The sequence below is a fragment of the Nannobrachium achirus genome (genome assembly GCF_963921795.1).
Source record: "Nannobrachium achirus genome assembly, chromosome: 2".
NCBI classification, from domain to species: domain Eukaryota; kingdom Metazoa; phylum Chordata; class Actinopteri; order Myctophiformes; family Myctophidae; genus Nannobrachium; species Nannobrachium achirus.
The window spans coordinates 66,629,124-66,649,123 of record NC_137811.1 but is presented as its reverse complement, the minus strand read 5'-3'; the positions used below and the strand labels follow the sequence as shown (position 1 = coordinate 66,649,123).

Genomic DNA, 20,000 nt, shown 5'->3' with positions numbered 1-20,000 from the left:
TGCTGCATGGGAAACTGGACCACAGAGACATTTCTGCCTATTAGACCCCATGGACAGTCATTTGGGATCAATAAGTAGGAAAATTAGCCCTAGATGTTATTTAGTGTGGAGTTGTCCTTTAAGTCATAAGACCTCGTAATTAAGATGCACAAATAGGGCCCTCAGGGTTAAATTGAAACCCTGGGATTTCACTGTTTAGTCGGTGAATAGAAAAGAGAGATTCAGAGTTAGAAGAAGTCATAGTCTGGAGGAAAGAAGAGACAGAGATAATCTGAGAATATGCAGAGGAGGGAGAGATATAATCTAGGCATAGAACCGTGAGAGAGAGAGAGAGGGGGGGGGGGAGGCGGGGGAGTCAGCGGAGGGAGGGAGGGAGGAGAGAGACAACGGGAAGGTGAAGAAATTTCAATTTTCTCCGCGGTGTGAAGAGAATGTTCATCACATTGATGCGGCCATTACAAGGAAAACAAGCAAAGCAGAGGCAGCGGTATTGGCAGATCTATTACGCAGACAGACAGAATGGTGTAACGTACAAGCCTGGAAAAAAACAACAACACCGCACACACACCAGGGGTGTCGCACCAAACTCTGGGCCCTGCGGGTACAAGGATTCACTGTGTTATTTTGTGCTTCAACTATTGAAAAATAGCAGATATACAAGCTCACAGCTGCGAGCTTGCAGATCTGCTATTTTTGAAAAATCTTGAAAATGTGTGCAAGTCTTTGAAGGTTTTGTTTCTATGTCAGTGGTGGACCCCCAAAATTATATGTATTTGCCCACAGACCGCCCATCTCAAAATTATTTCGTTCCAGGGACCCCTCAGAAGCAAAATTTGAGTTGCAAATGTTCGCCTAAAAATACATGTATTTAAAGATATGCACACATGTTCACGACTTTTCAAAAATAGCAGATCTACAAGCTCGCAGCGCGGCACTCGGTGCCACACTCTGAGCTTATATATCTGCTATTTTTTAATGGCTAAAGTATAAAATAGTTAAGGCCCCTCCACCTTGGGCCCTGGTAACTCAGTCCCACTCCCCCCCCCCCCCCCCCCCCCCGCTCCCTTGTGACGCCCCTGCCGCACAAACACACACACAAACACACACACACGATTCTACAGCTGTCGCAACATCAGGACCATGTAATCAACTGCAAAGAACAAGACGACAAGACTCGACACGGCTCGGTACAACACAGCACCCTCTAAATGGAATGTACAGTATGTTTCTGTGTGTGTGTGTGTGTGTGTGTGCGTGTGCGAGGGCGCGTGCGAGTGCACTGCGTGCCGTTTCAGGAATACAGGAAAGCTTGTTTTCCATTTCAAACGTAGCCCAAAGCCACACACATAACGTAGGCGCGCACACACACACACACACACACACACACACACACACACACACACACACACACACACACACAGAAAGATTTAATATGCAGAGAGATATAATCGCACATATACAACCTCACACACATACTGTGCGCACACAGACGTTATGCACAATGGAAAACACGCCGACTCACCGTCCTAGATCAACATCAGGTTATATCAGTTCACTGTGTACTGAAACAACCAGTGGTGGAAAGTAACTATGTACTCAAGTACCGTACTTATTTAAAGGACAACTTTGTTTTTCATATTTTAGATTGTAATTAGAGAAAAGAAAAGATGAGTGTTAAAATGTTTTCATTTTGATTTTTGATTTCAGTGGGTGGGGGCATGCGTGCAAGTGGCTAAATATGTATTTTTAGACACAATAAGCCGGCAATTTCTTTACTATACTATTTACAGTAACACTACTGGCCCACATAAGTCACATCTGCCCATAAAAGATTGCGGTGCATCTTGGCTTATTGCGTCTAAAAATACATATTTAAGTACAATTTTTACTACTGGAATATTTCCAATTTTCAATATCTAATGGTCTCCATTACATCTCAGAGGCAAATATTGTCCTTTTTACTCCACATCAATTATTTGAAAACTCATGTTACTAGTTACTTAGTTAGTCGTTTCTTACAGTAACTGAGTAACATTCTACATAATGAGTCATTTTACTTTTGGCATTTTAAGTATATTTTGATTGCCAATACTTTTGTACTTTTACTCTGAATACTTTTACTACATTGCAGTAAAAGATTTCCATCTCCAGAAACAATCTGAACACATACTGTATACGTCACAGTCACTGCAGCAATCACAAAGACATCACAGCTACCTGGGCTACTGTATACACACACACACACACACACACACACACACACACACACACACACACACACACACACACACACACACACACACACACACACACACACACACACACACACACACACACACACACACACACACACACACACACACATATCTCACAACACAAACACAATGCCTTTGGATACCAGGGACAAGGAAATGCAGGGCTGTTGATAATGCAACAAAGAAAGAGACAATGCACCCAACAAATACAATACATACCATAGCTTCTTAAGCCATGACCTCTCTTTGATTTTCTTTTCTCTTACGTTTCTTTTCTCTTCCTTCCTTTTCTTTTCTTTTCTTTCTGTTACTTTTCTTTTCATATAAACACTTAAAGCAAAATGACAATTTGTGATGTAATCTCAAATATTGGTGAGGTAGGGGAGAGTGGGGTAAACTGAGACACCTTTTACATTTGCTCCCAGATGCAGCTTTATTGTTTCCTCCATTCCTATCATAGTTTGTTTCTGTGTGTGTGCGCGTGTGCGCATGAGTGTGTGTGTGTGTGTGTGTGTGTGTGTGTGTGTGTGTGTGTGTGTGTGTGTGTGTGTGTGTGTGTGTGTGTGTGTGCATGTGCATGTGCATATGTGTGCGTGTGTGTCTGAGCAGCTTTACTGTGTAATAAGGAGCCATTAAGAGTGAATTATAAACAAGGATAAATGAAACAACAATTTCCCCCTCTCCCCTATAACAGGGGTCTTCAAAGGGGGTCCCCAGAGTTACTACAGGGGGGCCACCAAATCTTTGTGTGGTAGGATCATGCTTTTTACATTATCCACTTGAACCCTAGCATCCCTATTCTGAGTGGAACATTAGGCAAAAATAGCAGATCTACAAGCTTACAACGCCTCGTGCTGCGAGGCGTTGTAAGCTTGTAGATTGGCTATTTTTTGGTAAAGAGGTTTGTAGGGGGAAAAGAAGAGCAGACTAAAGTATATTCAAGCGGTTAAAAAGTGAAAATACACATTACTCTAACATGATGACAAACAAGTCTAAGCTGTCTAAGGAATCTATGAACATCTTTAATCTGCAACGCAATTTTATACAATATGTAGTGGGGGTCCCTTCTTCATCTCTCTCTCTCTCTCTCTCTCTCTCTCTCCTTCCAACATACATCTCTCACTGTACTCTCATCCTTCTGTATCTCTATCCCTCGTTGTGCGTGCGTGCGCGAGACGGGCGTGCGTGTGTAGTGTATGTGTGTGTGCTCCGCTGTGATTCGCTGCGAGGCCCTGGGGGTGTGGCTGCTGTTGTGGAGGTGTGAAGACCTCACCATTCTAGACACTCACTTGTGTACTGAACCGTATCATCTCCTCTGCGTGCGTGCGTGCGTGCGTGCGTGCGTGCGTGCGTGCGTGCGTGCGTGCGTGCGTGCGTGCGGGTGTGGGTGCAGGGACGTGCTGGCCATTGGGAAAAGCAGGACAACTCCCGAACGGCCTGTTCATTCCCGGCCGGTCCAGGTCGGCCATTAGGAAAAAAATAAAAATAGAATGTCGGCCTTCGTTCCATTTTGGGGGCTGGGCGGCCAACAAAGTAAATCGTCACTGTCGGGCAGAAACCTCGCATCTCCAAGTTTCAAATGTGTAAATTTTTTCGCAAAGCAAAGCCCTGCTTCATTATACAAGGCCGTTGCACAAAAGTAGTGAAAACATGAGATCTACAAGCACACAACGCCTCGCGGTGCGAGGCGTTGTGTGCTTGTAGATCGGCTGTTTTCACTACTTTAAATCATTTTTAAAATGATAAATACAAAACAAACGGTTTTGGATATACAAGGTTTCCACCCGACAACAGCGAAATAAAGGCCTAATTCATGTAATTGGCCCACTGGCTTGTCACTTGTCGTGATCTGAAATGGCAAATCTTTGAGTAGCAGCAGCGCTATAGAGAGAGATCTCTCTATAGCGCGCAATGAGGGCCTCTCCAACTCTTTTTTCCCGGGCTGAATCAGAGGCCCAGCACGTCCCTGCACTCATGTACTGAACCGTATCATCTCCTCTGTGTGCGTGCGTGCGTGCGTGCGTGCGTGCGTGCGTGCGTGCGTGCGTGCGTGCGTGTGCATGTGTGTGTGTGTGTGTGCGTGCGTGCGCGTGCGTGCGTGTGTGTGTACAGTATATGGTCTATTCTGGGCCAGTGTGTGACCTGTTCCATCTGCTGTGCAGGTTTTCGGGGACACGCCGACCCCAGTGGGGAGCGTTAGCTTCCTGGACATCCTCTCTGACCCCATCCCCGAAAAACACTACCGAGAGGCAGAGGTACAACAACACACACACACACACACACACACACACACACACACACACACACACACACACACACACACACACACACACACACACACACACACACACACACACACACACACACACACACACACACGCGCGCACAAAAGCATTATGTTGTTTGTGTTGCAAACTTTCGGGGACATTGGGGGCATTGACATTCATTCGTTTTAAAACTTTTTTTGGTGTCTCTCTCAAACTTGAAAATAAACAGTAGGCTCATTGGTGGAAAAAGTACTCACGTATATTTTTCTTTTTTTTTCTTTTTTATCTGTTTATTGGTTTTATACAAGTTTTTTAAGGACATACAGGCATACAAATGAATCTATACAATATTGGTTATACTTTGTAGATGAGTATACCACACAAAACAAACACACACCCTTCTCCCCCCCACCCCAGAAACATACATCAGACATATACATTAAACAGAACAAAAAGGAAAAAAACACACAACCGAGCCAAAGACGAGACAAAATAAAAAGAGAAAAAAACAAAACAATGCATGAAGGTTACATTTTCATCATTATATATTCTTCATGTGTTCTCCGTGATGACCATTGGCCCATTTTCGAACCACCGTAATATTTTACTTAAGTAAAAGTATCGATAATGCAATGTAGACATACTCTGTTACAAGTAAAATTCAGGAATTCAAAATGTATGAAAGTGTTGGCATCAAAATGTACTTTAAGTAACAAAAGTAAAAAGTACAAAATGTTTGAAAATATCAGATTGTCTATTTTCTAATAGCCAAGGTATCAAATAGGGCTAAAGTGGTTTATGTATGTTTTATAATATTATAATTTATATCTGCAAAGTAACTAGTAACTAAAGTTTTCAAATATTTGTAGTGGAGTAAAAAGTACAAAATTTGAACCCGAGATGTAGTGGAGTAGAAGTAAAAGTATTGGAAATCAGAAACACTCAAGTAAAGTACAAATACCTCAAAATTGTACTTAAGTACAGTACTTAGCTACTTATATTTTATTTTTATTTTTTTTCTTTGTTTACCACAAACCCCCATTTGACACGTTGCTTTTGGTCCACTGTTTTTATCAAAGTCCAGAGTCAACAAAGCCATCTACCAGAGGGTTTTAAAGTAGCCTAGGTCAGCTTGACAATCCCCCCATGTTAAAGCATGGTGGGAATAGATACTGCAGTTAGCTAGCTGCATTAGTGTATAGGCTGGCAAGCCAGGCTAATTTTAAAGCACTTTGTGCTTCCGTATACGTCAACAAGCTGATATAATTCTCCAGAAGCACCTGGCATCTGCCCACAGATCCCAAACTACTAGTAACTAGTGTACTCACCATGGTGTTACTGGGCTTAACGGACCAGCAAACTGGCCTGACCTGAACACTACAGAGAATCTGTGTGTACTGTCAACACTACACAGTTGTCAAGAGGAAGACGAGAGACACCAGACACATTACAGACAGATGAGCTTGAGCCCTCTATCAAAGCAAACCTGGGCTTCCATAACACCTCAGCAGTACCACAGGCTGATCACCTTCATGCCATGCCCTAATTGATTAACTAATTTGTTCAAAAGTATTGAGTGCATAAATGGACATACTTTTCAAAAGGTTGAGATTTCGTTATTATAAATCCTTCTTTTGAGTGGTCTCTTGTAACATTATGAGATATGGATTTTTTTTTCAGGAGCTGTATGCCATAAAAAATCTAATTAAAACTAAAAAGCTTTTCTCACTGCACGCTCAATGAATCTCTACAGGGCTACTCAACGTAAGATGGCTCAGGAGCCAGCAAAATACTAAAGTCCAAGGGCCGCAAGCTAAAGATGACAATGATTTTGTCAAATAGTCAAAATAATTAAGGAAACACACATTTACATCTATGAGGCCAAACCTCATTGAACAAAAAGATTGTCATGATTAATGATGAAGTTTCATCTTTTGGAACAAATAAAATACCGGTAGCAAAAAAAAAAGGACTTGTATTAGCCTACTGTAAAACAAGACAACATTGTTTCAGTGGTTTTGGAGAGAAACTGAAAAATTACATCAGAAATGATTTGTCCACACTGAAAGTAGACAAAATATATTTCTATTGGTATGGCCATGACGTGCCGCATGTTGAATAGTGCTGCTCTAGAATATATCAAAGTTTTGTTTTATTTTATTATATCACAGAAGAAAATGAACTTTTACACAATATTACCTATGTGTATATATATATATATATATATATATATATATATATATATATACACACACACACACACACATACTATACTGTATATATTCCTGTATCTTGCATGCGCTCTCTGACCATAACCACCCAGTGTTTCTGTAATCTTTCTAATTCCCTCCCTGCCAACATCACACATTTCCTCTATCTCCTGAGACAAAGGTCACTCACACACACACACACACACACACACACACACACACACACACACACACACACACACACACACACACACACACACACACACACACACACACACACACACACACACACACACACACACACAAGCCCACAAAAACTCTGACACATCAAAAAACTAGATAAGTAAGCGTGGGAGCATGAAGTGAAGTCACAGACACAAGCACATTCCAGTCATCAGTGGTGGTCAAAGATGTAAGCCAAATTCTGACGAAAACAGCAGACCTACAAGCTCACAATGCGCCGCTGTTGCAACACGTTTTGAGCTTGTAGGTCTGCTGTTTCCGTACCGGGCGGCACCGTCGTGCGGACGGAGCATAAACGGGGCTGCAGCCCAGGCTGTTATCGCACAAGCACACACAACCCTCAGAGGTTGGGTTGAGACACAGTCTGCTTAATTACACTCACAACACACACACAAGCACGCACGCACGCACACACTTTCTTTTATATGGACACACAGGCGCATATACACACATACACACCCGCACACACGCATACACTTACACACACACATGCTCAAAGTCCTCTATGCACACAAACTCACTCTCACACCCTTTTATGGATGGGCACAAACACACACTCTCATAACTGTCACACAAACACACTGTCAGACTCATTCATAAGCACATGCACACACACACTCACACACACACGCAGTCAATCTCATTCATAAACACATTCTCTACTATTGTAGACATACACACACGCACGCACGCACGCACGCACACACACACACAAACATGCAAACTATTTGATACACACACCCTCATACTCTCAAACTCTCTTTCATAAACACACACACACACACACCCTCAAGTGAAGTCTCATTTCAATCTGCCTGTCTGAAGTCGTCAAGTTATCTTTGCTAACAAACAAACGAAGAAACAAACATCCTTCAAATTATTAAAACTATAATAATTTGTTCTTCCCCATACAGAAATACAGTAGCATAGCAGATCAGCTAATTGAGCTTGTACGACAATGTATAGGCTAAGATAATGTTTCTCAAATGGGGGTACGTACGTGTACCCCTAGGGGTACGCAGAGGTACTAGAGGGGGTAATTGAGAGAAAATGGAAAGTGGAAACGTTTATTTTACTGTTAAACATGTGTGATAAATATTAAATAATTAATTAATTTAATTAAATATTTAGTATATCATTTTAAAATTGAAGTACAAAGTTATTTTCAGTCAGTTCTAACCAAAATGTCTATTATCTCAACGTTTTGCTCGCAACATAATCACTAAAATATCGTCACTGTCAGGCAGAAACCTTGTATCTCCAAGTTTCAAATGTGTACGTCTTTTGGTAAAGCAAAGCCCTGCTTCATCATACAAGACTGTCGCACAAAACTAGTGAAGACAGCCGATCTACAAGCACACAACGCCTCGCGATGCGAGGCGTTGTGTGCTTGTAGATCTGCTGTTTTCACTAGTTTAGTACATTTTCTAGATGATAAATACAAAACGAACGGTTTTGGACATACAAGGTTTCCACCTGACAACAACGATATGCTATAAATATAGTGAGTGAAAATTATAATGTAGGGGTGCCTCGGATTAAAAAAATATTCATGGGGTGCCCTGAGACAAAAAAGTTTGAGAACCCCTGTACTAGACAAACATTAACGCAACAGACACCATGGACACAAACACACAAGGTCCAGATCAACAAATACTGCACATGAGGGAGAGAGCGTTCTTATGAGTGTTCATTGTACAGTCTGATGGCAGTTGGCAAGAAAGAGAGTCTGTATCTCTCTGTATGACATACATGGGCAACTGGCGGCCACAAGCGGCCCTAACCTTCACTTATAATGCGGCCCACGGGTTGATAACAGAATCCTGTTATATTATTGATTTCAGCTGTTACAATTCTAAACATGACCTGCTTTAATTCTGTCAGTCTATATTAGTAGCTTATTGACTAGTATAGTAGTATTCAAAATTATTTTTATTCATGTCCAATGAAGGTTTTTGGAGCTGTGTGGAGCTCCCTATACGTGGCCGTGTGTGTGGGTCTGTCTGTCTGTTTGTCTGTTTGTCTGTCTGTCTCCGGGTATGTAGCCTGCAGTGCAGTAACCTTTTCTGACCACACATGTTAAGGGAGGGGCGCTGTTGTTCAGGATAGGCCAGGCATAGGCCAGGCACACTCACACACAAACACACACAGGGGGCACACACACACACACACACACACACACACACACACACACACACACACACACACACACACACACACACACACACACACACACACACACACACAGCTCCACTTCGAGGTTCGATTTTGTATTTAGGTTCATAAAGTTAACTTAGAGTATACAAATGTGTTTGAAATTGAATCAAAATGTTACATTTCAGGATTCCAATAAAGAATAGCAAAAAAATAATTCAGGATTCCAATTCAAAAGAGGCAAAAATAGACGATCTACGAGCTTGTAGATCTGCTATTTTTGCTTCTTTTGTATGAGATACTAGAATGACAGTAGGACGTAGCAATATGCAATGTGGCCCTCTGGAGTGAAGGTGGAAATATAGTGGCCCTCCCCATCATCACCAAAGTTGCCCACCCCTGCTGTATGCTGTCGATTAAAGGGGCTACTTGGATTCAGCAATGAGGAACAGTGGGTACTGACGCCCAAAAAGTTTGAGAAACACTAAGATATCAGACTCATGAATTTTGTTGATTATAGGAAAGTTTTGTTTTGATTCATTGACACAATCTACATATAAGTGCAACGTTAGCTGCATTTATACATGCATGCACATCTCACTAAAGCCCCCTATCATAGTCCAAGGTGAAGAGCTATCCACCGCAAATCTTAGGTGGAAAGCTCTTCACCTCAAGTCAGAAAATAAGTGAACGCCATCATAGTCAGTCACGGTGAAGTCCTATTCACCGTGACTGACTGGTCTAGATCGACCTGGTCTAGATCGACCAATCAGTGAACGGGGTGAAAAGCCTATCTGTCTGATAGTAAAAACAGAGAGATGTGTCGGGACTCGCGGTGGAAAGCTCTTCACCGCGAGGAATGACGTAACGTTGTAGTTTTATGACTCAAAAAGACTACACCGCAGTGGATAGCTCTTCACCGCGGTACCGACTCTGATAGTGGCTTAAGGACCGCAGCCCAAACAGTATTTCTGTACCTGTTAACACAGCAGCTGGCCTAAAAAATCCCCTTCTCTGATGTGCGGCGTGCAGGACCTGAGCCAATGGCAGTCCAGCAAGACGGGCCGGGGACCCCTGGCGGAGGGCTGGAGGGACCACTGCAACCCCATCATGTGCTCCTACAAGAGGGTGGAGTGCAGCTTCGAGGTCTACGGCTTCCAGGGACGGACGGAGGAGTTCATACACAAAGTGAGACCACATAAAGGGGGGCCACATAAATATTAAAACACCCAAAGGGCCGACTATATCTCCTGACAAAATATACTTTCGGTTGGACCATAACAAAGTTGGACACATCAATATTGATGATGATAGTTAAATCAATTGTTTAAATGTGATGCATCCAGTATCTAATATCAATGGTCTTTTGTCAAGTGTCTGCTCTGAACAAAACACAAATAACTCAGCCTTATTTCACAATTACCAAATGTAATAACCCCATAGACGTGCAAGGTAAAAGATACAATAAAATAGTATTTCTTTGATCCCTTCAGAATGAGACAACAGGGAATAAGGAAACCTGCCAAATTTATAATACAATTTAGGAATGAAGCCGCAGGCCATATAAGATGTGTCCTCGGGCTGCATTTTGGACACCCCTGGATTGTAAAGACTTTCTACAGAGTCTACAGAGTTGAGCACAAGTTCATGTTGCCATTTTATCATGCAGTCTATAGAGCAGGGGTCTTCAACAGGGGGTCCGGGACCCCTAGGGGGTCCTCTACAGGGGGTCCTCCAAATCTTTGTGTGATAGAAGCTTTTTTTCTCCCTTTTTTATGTTAACCACTTGAACCCTGAATGAGAAGGAAGAGGCCACTTGAACCCTAGCATCCACATTCTGAGAACTTTAGCCAAAAATAGCAGATCTACAAGCTCACAACGCCTCGCGCTGCGAGGCGTTGTGAGCTTGTAGATCGGCTATTTTTGGCAAAGAGTTTTCGTGTAGAGGGGAAAAAGAGCAGACTAAGTACAGAGTGAAAGGTAAAGTTTATTAAGTATTGACGGTTCAAGTGGTTAAATATCTGAAAACACAACTTTACATGAACCCAAAATACACTGATGATTGTGCTGTCAAACAATGAGACTATATGGAATCTAGGAAAAGGTTGTGGGGGTCCCTGCTTCATCTCTCTCTCAACTAAGGGGTCCTTGGCCTGAAAACGTTGAAGACCCCTGCTATAGAGAAAATACGCCCATGACAACAACAGTATCCAGACAATGTCCTAGAATGGTCTAAGGTTATACAAATTATTTTCTATAGCTTACACGCTGCAGCCACATCTTGGCTGGATGATCTGCAATGAAGTTCACGGTCCTTTGCACGCAGTGTGATACCGCGGACAAACAAAAGACATCCACGGCTAATTGGATTTGCTTTTGTTGCGTGCCGAGGAGTGCTTCTGTGTGCTCCATTTGGCTCATGTTGTACAACTATGTCTGGGCCCTTTGCAGTACAACAGCATCTGACACTAAGCCAGAAAGGAAACATGGCTGGGGTTTGCTAAATTTTAATGAGCTTTTAGTCTCGTTTTTCGAAAAACAAGTGGGGTATGGCTGGTGCTGCGTATCCCTCGTTTAGGTTTAATATTTATTTTAAATGAGGCAATAATTGTCTAATTTCTGGAAAGGCTGCGTGTGGGAGGCGTATGGGAGAAGGTGCAAGCAGCCAGGATATAATCCTAGTCCTAGCCAGGGGCTAGCAGTAATATTATTTCATTTAAGCACTTATAAAGACTAATTGAGAAGCCATGTCTACCAGTAACTTACTTCCAGTGGTGGGGAAAAAGTACTCTGATTTTCTTTTTTAAGTAAACGTCCTGTATTCAAAATTGACATGAGTAAAAGTACAAAAGTATCAAAAGTACTGTAAAAGCAGTGGTGTAAAGTAACTAAGTACATTTACTTAAGTACTGTACGTGAGTAAAGTTTTTAGGTATTTGTACTTTACTTGAGTATTTCCAGTTTACAGTACTTTTACTTCTACTCCACTACTATCTCAGATCCAAAAATTAATACAATAATTGGAAAACTTTAGCTACCAATTACTTTGCAGATATAAACCAGTAAGACTCCCTAATCGGGAGATAAGCGACCGTAGGTCGGTTATCACCACAAATAGGGCAAAAATGTGTTTTTCCAAAATCTCCCTGATCCATGTTGATGACATGAGTGTAGACATACTGTGTAGTGATTTTCGTGATTGTAGGGCAAAATCTCTAGGAGCAGTGTCCAAAAATGTGTTTTTAAAAATCGGCCTGAAGGTGGCGCTATATGGGACAGATTCATGTTGATGGGATGAGTGTAGGCATACTGTGTAGCGATTTGCGTGATTTTACGGCAAAAACTGTAGGAACAGTGGCCAAAAATGTGTTTTAAAAATGGGCCTGAAGGTGGCGCTAGAAGAGGGCCATGTGAGAAATGAGGGGTGGGGTCTCCGCGTTGCCTTGGCGGACGAATAGGTACCGGCCCCGGCTCTCCCGGACGCTCCCAGCCCGAGTTACGGCATTTTATGTGAGCTGCAGTGGAGGGGGTCCTCCACTGGGGGCGTCACCACTTTTGCATCCATTCTGGAGCACCAGGAGTGGGTGGTCCGCAGGAATTCCCCGTGAGCAGCCCCGTTGGGATGGTCATTTGGTCATTTTTGCACATTTGGTCATTTTTTACACCTGGGGGTCCCCCAGGGACCTGGGGGTCCCTAGATCTCCGGGGGTCCTTGGATAGGTAAGGTAGTTTGGCAGGTAAGGAGTGTGTGTGCAAAATTTGGCATGGATGGGGGCAACAGTTGTGGAGATATGAGCAGGGCAAAAGTGTGACAGACAGACAGACGGACGGACGGACGGACGGACGGACGGACAGCCCGTGGAGGTTTTGATAGTAAATGCTCCCTACGGTCGCAATTATCATATTATAAAACATACATTAATCCACTTTAGCCGTATTTAATACCTATAGGCTATTTGAAAATAGCCGATCTACAAGCTCACGTTGTGAACTTGTAGATCTGCTATTTTCAAACATTTTGTACTTTTACTTTTGGTACTTTGAGTATATTTTGATGTCAATAATTTCGTACTTTTGAAGTAAATTTGGAATTCCGGACTTATACTTGTAACAGTATTTCTACATTGCAGTATTGATACTTTTGCTTAAGTAAGAAATACAAGTACTTTTTCAACCACTGAGTAAAAGTACTCATTTTTGCAGAATGTCTTCAAAATGTGTCGAGATCTTTTGGAAAAACGGCAGCTCTACGGGCTCACAACGCAACAGTACACCATGTTTGTTTACTGCATGTAAACAGCAGCGTGTCTGACTGTCTCCATCCATGAGAAGAATGAATTATAGCTCTGTGTGGAAGATTGATTGATGGGGGGGGGATGTCATCATCCTACTATGAGGAAACCTCTGTCTGTCTGCTGTCTGTCAGTCAGTCTTTCAGAGAGACGTTCTGTCCTCATCCATTCTTCTCCTCAGTGGGTTCACCCATCGATCGGAGCTGTTTATTAGCATTTCTTGCCATGGGCTAATATGGGCTCTGTAGCCGCGGCCGGATCCTCATAACCCAGCCTGGAGGGTTGGTTATGCAACCAAACGCCAGAGAGAACGGATGCTCACAGTTAGCTGGCTCAGCACTAGGAAGTTATTAAGGTAGACATTGATTTAAAAGCACACAGAGCATTAAGGCTGTTGCTGTGGTGTTTGTCACGAGTGCATACTGCATGTGCATACAACATAAAGGTCGCGGTCCCATTTCCTGGACGGACGGTTGGTTGTCCTGGCTTCGGGGACCACCAGTGGTCCTTGAGGGTGTTCCAGGTGGTCCCCAGTTAAATGATGGGTAACCAAATGGACCCTTACGGTAGATCTTTAACCCTTAAGAGTGTAAAATTAAATCGAATGGACGGGTCCATTTGGTTTCATTTTACGCTCTCAAAACGGTGTATTTCAATTGGGCCTTTTGGCTCAGAGCTTTTCAGCTTCCAGGAAGAAACCAAAATTACACAGGGAAGACATAATTTGCATAACCACACCTGGGGGTCTATTAGAATAGAGTAATGTCTAACTCCATATAGACACATAAAAAACTGAAAAAGTACAAAACTATGGCACCACCTCTTTAAGCCTAATTTTTTTTATCTGAAAATAGCCTATCTGTGTTGTGTTATGTTATTTTATCATTTTACTCTCGATAGCAATTTTTGGAAAATGTTTCACCTATAATGACATGCCTAAAAGAGGGACTCCGTGCAGGGTTAAAGTGTTTAAATTAACACTCAAACGAACAAAAGCTCCAGTTTTTACCGTGTATGTGGATCTGGGTGAGGAGGTGTCAACCACCCGCCCATTTATTTTACAAACGGTTTCTTTTTCACCATGTCTTTGCTTCTCACCATTCCTGTTTCCAAACTTCTCGCAGAACATCCGGGACATCCTATTGGTCGGTCACAGGCAAGCGGTGGCGTGGGTCGACGAATGGCACGGTGCGTTGCAACTCTGACATGTACAAAGTGAAACGACAGAACCGAGTATCAATACTGGAGATACAATATACACCAGGGGTCGGCAACCTTTTGGAAACAAAGTGCCCCGTTTTTATTTTCTTGATAGTCAGTGTGCCATGTCAACATTCATTTTAATGACACGCCATCTAACATTCTGACATATTTTGATTGGCAGGACATTTTTATAACGATCTTTAGAGCAATAACCCACCTATCTCCCAGACGCCCTCCCCTGTCAGAGTTCAGAGTTTTAATGAATGTAGAATTATGTGCAGGATGCAATTTGCTGTAAATTAGGTGACTTTGTTTAATTGACCACATTTAAAAAACTTCCTCCAGTGATCACCCTCTGTTCCCATGTTGGTGCCCGTACCTAAGGTTGCCTCAGTGTACATTTAAAGATAACATGCATAAGATAAGTCCAGGTTCATACTGATTCATGCACCAAACATGACCATAATTTGGCTGTCGCTTGTTTTTCTTTATCTTACGAATGTGATTAGCACGTTGTTTATACCGATGCTGTTTTCATTGTTCACTTGGTATCCTATCGTGTCAATGTACTGTATTATTTTGATAGTATATTGTTTATACTTATGCAAGGTCCTTGGTTCACTGAGGCTCTACACTGTCTCTCTGTACAGTATGTGTTGTCTCTCTGTACAGTATGTGTTGTCTCTCTGTACAGTATGTGTTGTCTCTCTGTACAGTATGTGTTGTCTCTCTGTACAGTATGTGTTGTCGCTCTGGACAAGAGTGTCTGCTAAATGCCTGAATTGTAAATTGTAATTGTTGAAACATAAGCTCTCAACGCATCACATATAGCGACAGGCCGTTAACCTGAATTAATCAACTTGAAACCGATACTTGATGACGTGCAATGACCTACAGTACCAAACCCCATTACAGGTCTCGATTCGACTCCTTACTCAAACCCAAACTCATAAAACCAAGGCTTTGTGTCTCTAGTCTTGCACAGCCAGACGTATCGAGGATATCCGTCTACTGTACCAATACATTTCGTCGTTGTCGGGTGGAAACCTTGTAGGCAGTCCAAAACCAAAAATGATTTAAAATGCCAATCTACAAGCACAGAACACCTCGCACCGCGAGGCGTTGTGTGCTTGTAGATCTGCTATTTTCACTTAGTTTTGTGCGACAGTCTTGTGTGACTTTATGAGAAAAAAAAAACATACAAATTTGAAACTTGGAGATACAAGGTTTCTGCCTGACCGTGACGATGTGGTGTTCTAAATTCAATGTAGGGGCCAGAAGCTGGGTGGAAACCGTTTGGAGATTTAAAGACAGAGTTTAGGGGTCCCCCGCCCACACACACACACACACACACACACACACACACCCCCACAGGCCCACACACACCCACAGGCCCACACACAGAGTATAGAGTGGTGGACTGAAAATCCATTTAATGAAATCCAACCATGTATATTTCATGAGCCGTTGTGTTGTCCACAGGGATGTCTCTGGAGCAGGTGAGGGCCTACGAGAGAGAGGTGCAGGAGATGACCAACAGCAAAGTGAAGAGTGGACACAACACAGGTACCCTGACCACACACACACACACACGCACGCACGCACGCGCGCGCGCGCACGCACGCACGCACGCACGCACACACACACACACACACCTTTCACTGAACCAACACACCCACCGGAGGACAGAGGGGAGGGCAGAGACTGCAAATGGGAAAGAGAATGTGGGTTCAAACAACAGAGAGAGAGGAGAGGAGAGGAGAGAGGAGATTGGAAGGAGAGGAGAGTACAAGGAGAGGAGATGGCAAATGGTGCATTTATATAGCGCCTTTATCCAAGGCGCTTTACAGAGAGGGATTGTGCATTACATTCACCTATTCACACACATTCATACACCGATGGCAGAGGAAACCATGCAAGGCACCAACCTGCTCACCGGGAGAAACTAGGGGTTCAGACTTCAGAGTCTTGCTCAAGGACTCTTCGGCACTAACTCTGGGGGAGCCCGGGATCGAACTGGGAACCCTTCGGGAACCCTCTGTGTTCTAATGACGGTTTCTATGCCCCTGAGCCACTACCAGCCCAGTATAGAGGAGTATAGAGGAGATTGGAGGAGAGGAGAGCACAATGAGAGGAGAGGAGAGGAGAGGAGAGGCGAGAAAGCTTAAGTATACAGTCAGCCATAAGCGATTAGTGACAGGTGCAAAGTGCTGCAAACAAAGCAAATAGAATGCTGTAAAGTGTTTGAAATAGACGTCTGTCCTCCTCACTGATTATTTTTGTATTTGCTGTTCAATTAGCGTTTAATAAGCAGAGAGCACAGATGGTGCCGTCACGGAAATGTAAGAAATGTACTGTACGCACACAAAGAGCTGGGATGAAAACAAAGAGTATGTTTATTTTTTCTTCTTCAAATTAAATCTGAAAATGTCAACCTTTTTGAAAACCAGCAACAACCTTACATTAGTGTGTCTAACAAAAATGAATATGCGTTCCATTAACATGCAATTCTTTCATAATATGTAGTACAGAATTCTGTCATTACAAGAGGAAATGCTATCTTTAATTAGCTGTAGTGGTAGCAAATTAGTGGTTTTGTCTGTATCTATAGGGACGTAGCCTCGGAAACCCAGGCTTCTTTTGGCGATCGGAAGAAAAAGAAGCCTGGGCGATCGCGTTATGATAAACTGTTGTAGGTGTAGAATGTGTAGAATTTCCCTAACCAATCAGAGTGCAGAGAGCGTGGCACTGAATGCGTTGACGTCATGACGCAGCAGCGTTCTCTGCGCTGAGTCTTGGTCAATAAATATACTTTATACGGCGGAGCTACTGAGCCCTGTTGGTAGGTAATTTGTCTCCCAACCAATGGTGTGATTAACCTACCACAGGGTTCCCCAATAAGCGGCCCGTGGGACATTTGCGGCCCGCGGGGGGCTACTGTCTGGCCCACACCAACCCCAGTAATAATGGTGGTATAAGAGCAGCAACAACAGTAGTGTATCATCGTTGTCGGGTGGAAATCTCGTATCTCCTCGTATCTCCTCTTTCCCAAATCATACAAGGCCGTCGCACAAAAGTAGTGAAAACAGCCGATCTACAAGCACACAACGCCTCGCGGTGCGAGGCGTTGTGTGCTTGTAGATCTGCTGTTTTCACTAGTTTAAATACATTTTAAAATGATAAATGCAAAACGAACGGTTTTGGACATACAAGATTTTCACCCGACAATGACAATATCTGAACTGTCACTGGAGTAGCGGGAACGCCGCCGTAGCCCCCTGCAATGTTGTGGCCCTCATCCCATTCAGTGCGTGGATATCATTCGAATGGGGTGAACACATTCTGTAGTGACGAATTGGGGAGGAAAAATTACAAGAGATGCAATACGTGACGATTTGGGGTGTGCACTGTGCATACACTCTGTGCAACAAGCTATCGTTGGATAGAGCTTCAAATGCCATAATTGAAAACAGTGGGGTACCCTCAATCGGCAAGCTCATTATGGTGCAAATGACTGGGGTGGAGATTAACATCTATGACAATGAACTCCCAATGAATCAAATCTACCAATTTTCTGCATCTGTTACTTCATTGAAAAATACAATTAAATTCAACTCAGGTACATCCACAGCTGATTTTATTCAAACTAAATGTAGTAAAACGCAAATTTATAAATAATTCAAAATTCTAATTCAATTTCACCCCAGTGAGTAAAACTAATATTTGACTTGACTGAAAATCATCGACCCATCGTGCCAAACTGTTGACGTTTCAGGGCTCTTGACAGAGCTGCAAGAAGACGTGTTAATATTAAGACACCACAGACACCTTTGTGTTGAATCTCAAAGCTTCAGCAGCGGTCTTGAGCACTGATGAGGCACCTCCAAGTGAAGTGGGTGGGGGACACAGTGAGTGGGTGACACAGTGAGTGGGTGACACCGTGAGTGGGTGACAATCCCTCGGATATGCAGAGGTACTACAGGGTGTACTTGAGAGAAAATGGAAACATTTATTTAACTCTTAAGCTGCACTCACACTGGAACGCACTAAGTTGTGTGAGAGTTGTGTGGGGGAGGCGGGGGGCAGAGACAGCACAATGCATTCCGGATGGAAGTCTAGTGGTTTGAAGTCTAGTGCGTGTTGTGTGCTTGTTGGATGGTGCTCTGTGCAACCACAGGACTCTCACTAGACTTCAAACCACTAGACTTCCATCCGGAATGCATTGCGCTGTCTCTGCCCCCCCGCCTCCCCCACACAACTCACACTCAACTTAGTGCTTGACCGTGTGTGGGAAGCCTTAGGTTTAATGCTAAAACATTGGCAAATGTATGTGAATGTGCTGCTCCGCAGAGGCTGCACTTGAACAACCGACCGTTCAAAGCTGCCATATCCAGCCCAAGAAACTGTAGAAACTGGGGTAAAACATAAAATGTACTTCTTAAAATGAATGCATCATGCCTGTTGCTAAGGTATGGCAACATGACTGGTGTCATACCTTAGCTTTTTCTGAACTGACGCCACTGCTGCTCCGTAAAGCTTTAAACCAAAATAAGTAAGGAGTTTACTAGAAAACAGGCTACTTAGTTCAACATACAGTACTGACATAAAAACTGGACTGAAAAACTGATGTCAGTATTTTCTATTCAAAACGTTGTCAGTTACTGTAAAGGGGGTAGGCCTACTTGGATTCATATAATCAGGAAAACGGGGTACTGAAGCCTAAAAAGTGACGTAAGTGAACTAGTGACGTAAAACAATCCAATCCAATCCCTGGTAACTAGGGGTGTAACGATATAGTAACTGTATCGAAATATCGTTTTTAACTTAAAAAACCGAAGTATATCGAAATGAAAACAGCTAAAATCGAATCGTATCGTTTTATTTTGTATCGTATCGAATCGGCAGTGCAAAGAATCGATTGTATCAATACTACCTACTTAAGCATTGTATTTAGCATTTTTAAGAAGAAAAAGTTAAAAGGAGGGGTTTAATTACTTTTCCATTCCATATAGCTACACTGGTCTATCGATAAATGTGTGTAATCTCTGTTTTCATGTCAAGGTGCAGGTTTGTCAATATACAATGACCATGTATTTGGCAGATAATCACTGTGTTTACTTATTTATATCCTTAATAATACATGTTTCCCTTAAAAACCTGCACTATCCACACCTTTCACACAGATTTAATTTCTTTGCTAAATAGTTACTATATCGATTTTAAATCATTGAATCGAATCGTATCGTATCATCATGAATGAACCAATATCGTCCATGTATCGTATCGTCAGCCATGTATCGTGATATGTATCGAATCGCTATTACAATGTATCGTTACACCCCTACTGGTAACCCATGGCTGAGATATGAGGCGGGA

The 20,000-nt window shown here is 42.8% G+C and overlaps 1 protein-coding gene across 1 annotated transcript in view; it reads left to right on the top strand.

Moving 5' to 3' along the window:
• The window catches only part of pitpnc1b (phosphatidylinositol transfer protein cytoplasmic 1b), a gene marked incomplete at both ends in the record, with an annotated part of 51,492 nt that overhangs the window by 28,643 nt on the left and 2,849 nt on the right, over positions 1–20,000 (top strand). The window contains 4 exons of the mRNA XM_080744950.1: positions 4,418–4,510; positions 10,162–10,317; positions 14,546–14,609; positions 16,107–16,190. Of these exons, the coding sequence (XP_080601076.1) occupies positions 4,418–4,510; positions 10,162–10,317; positions 14,546–14,609; positions 16,107–16,190 (397 nt within the window). The remainder of the gene's footprint in view (positions 1–4,417; positions 4,511–10,161; positions 10,318–14,545; positions 14,610–16,106; positions 16,191–20,000) is intronic.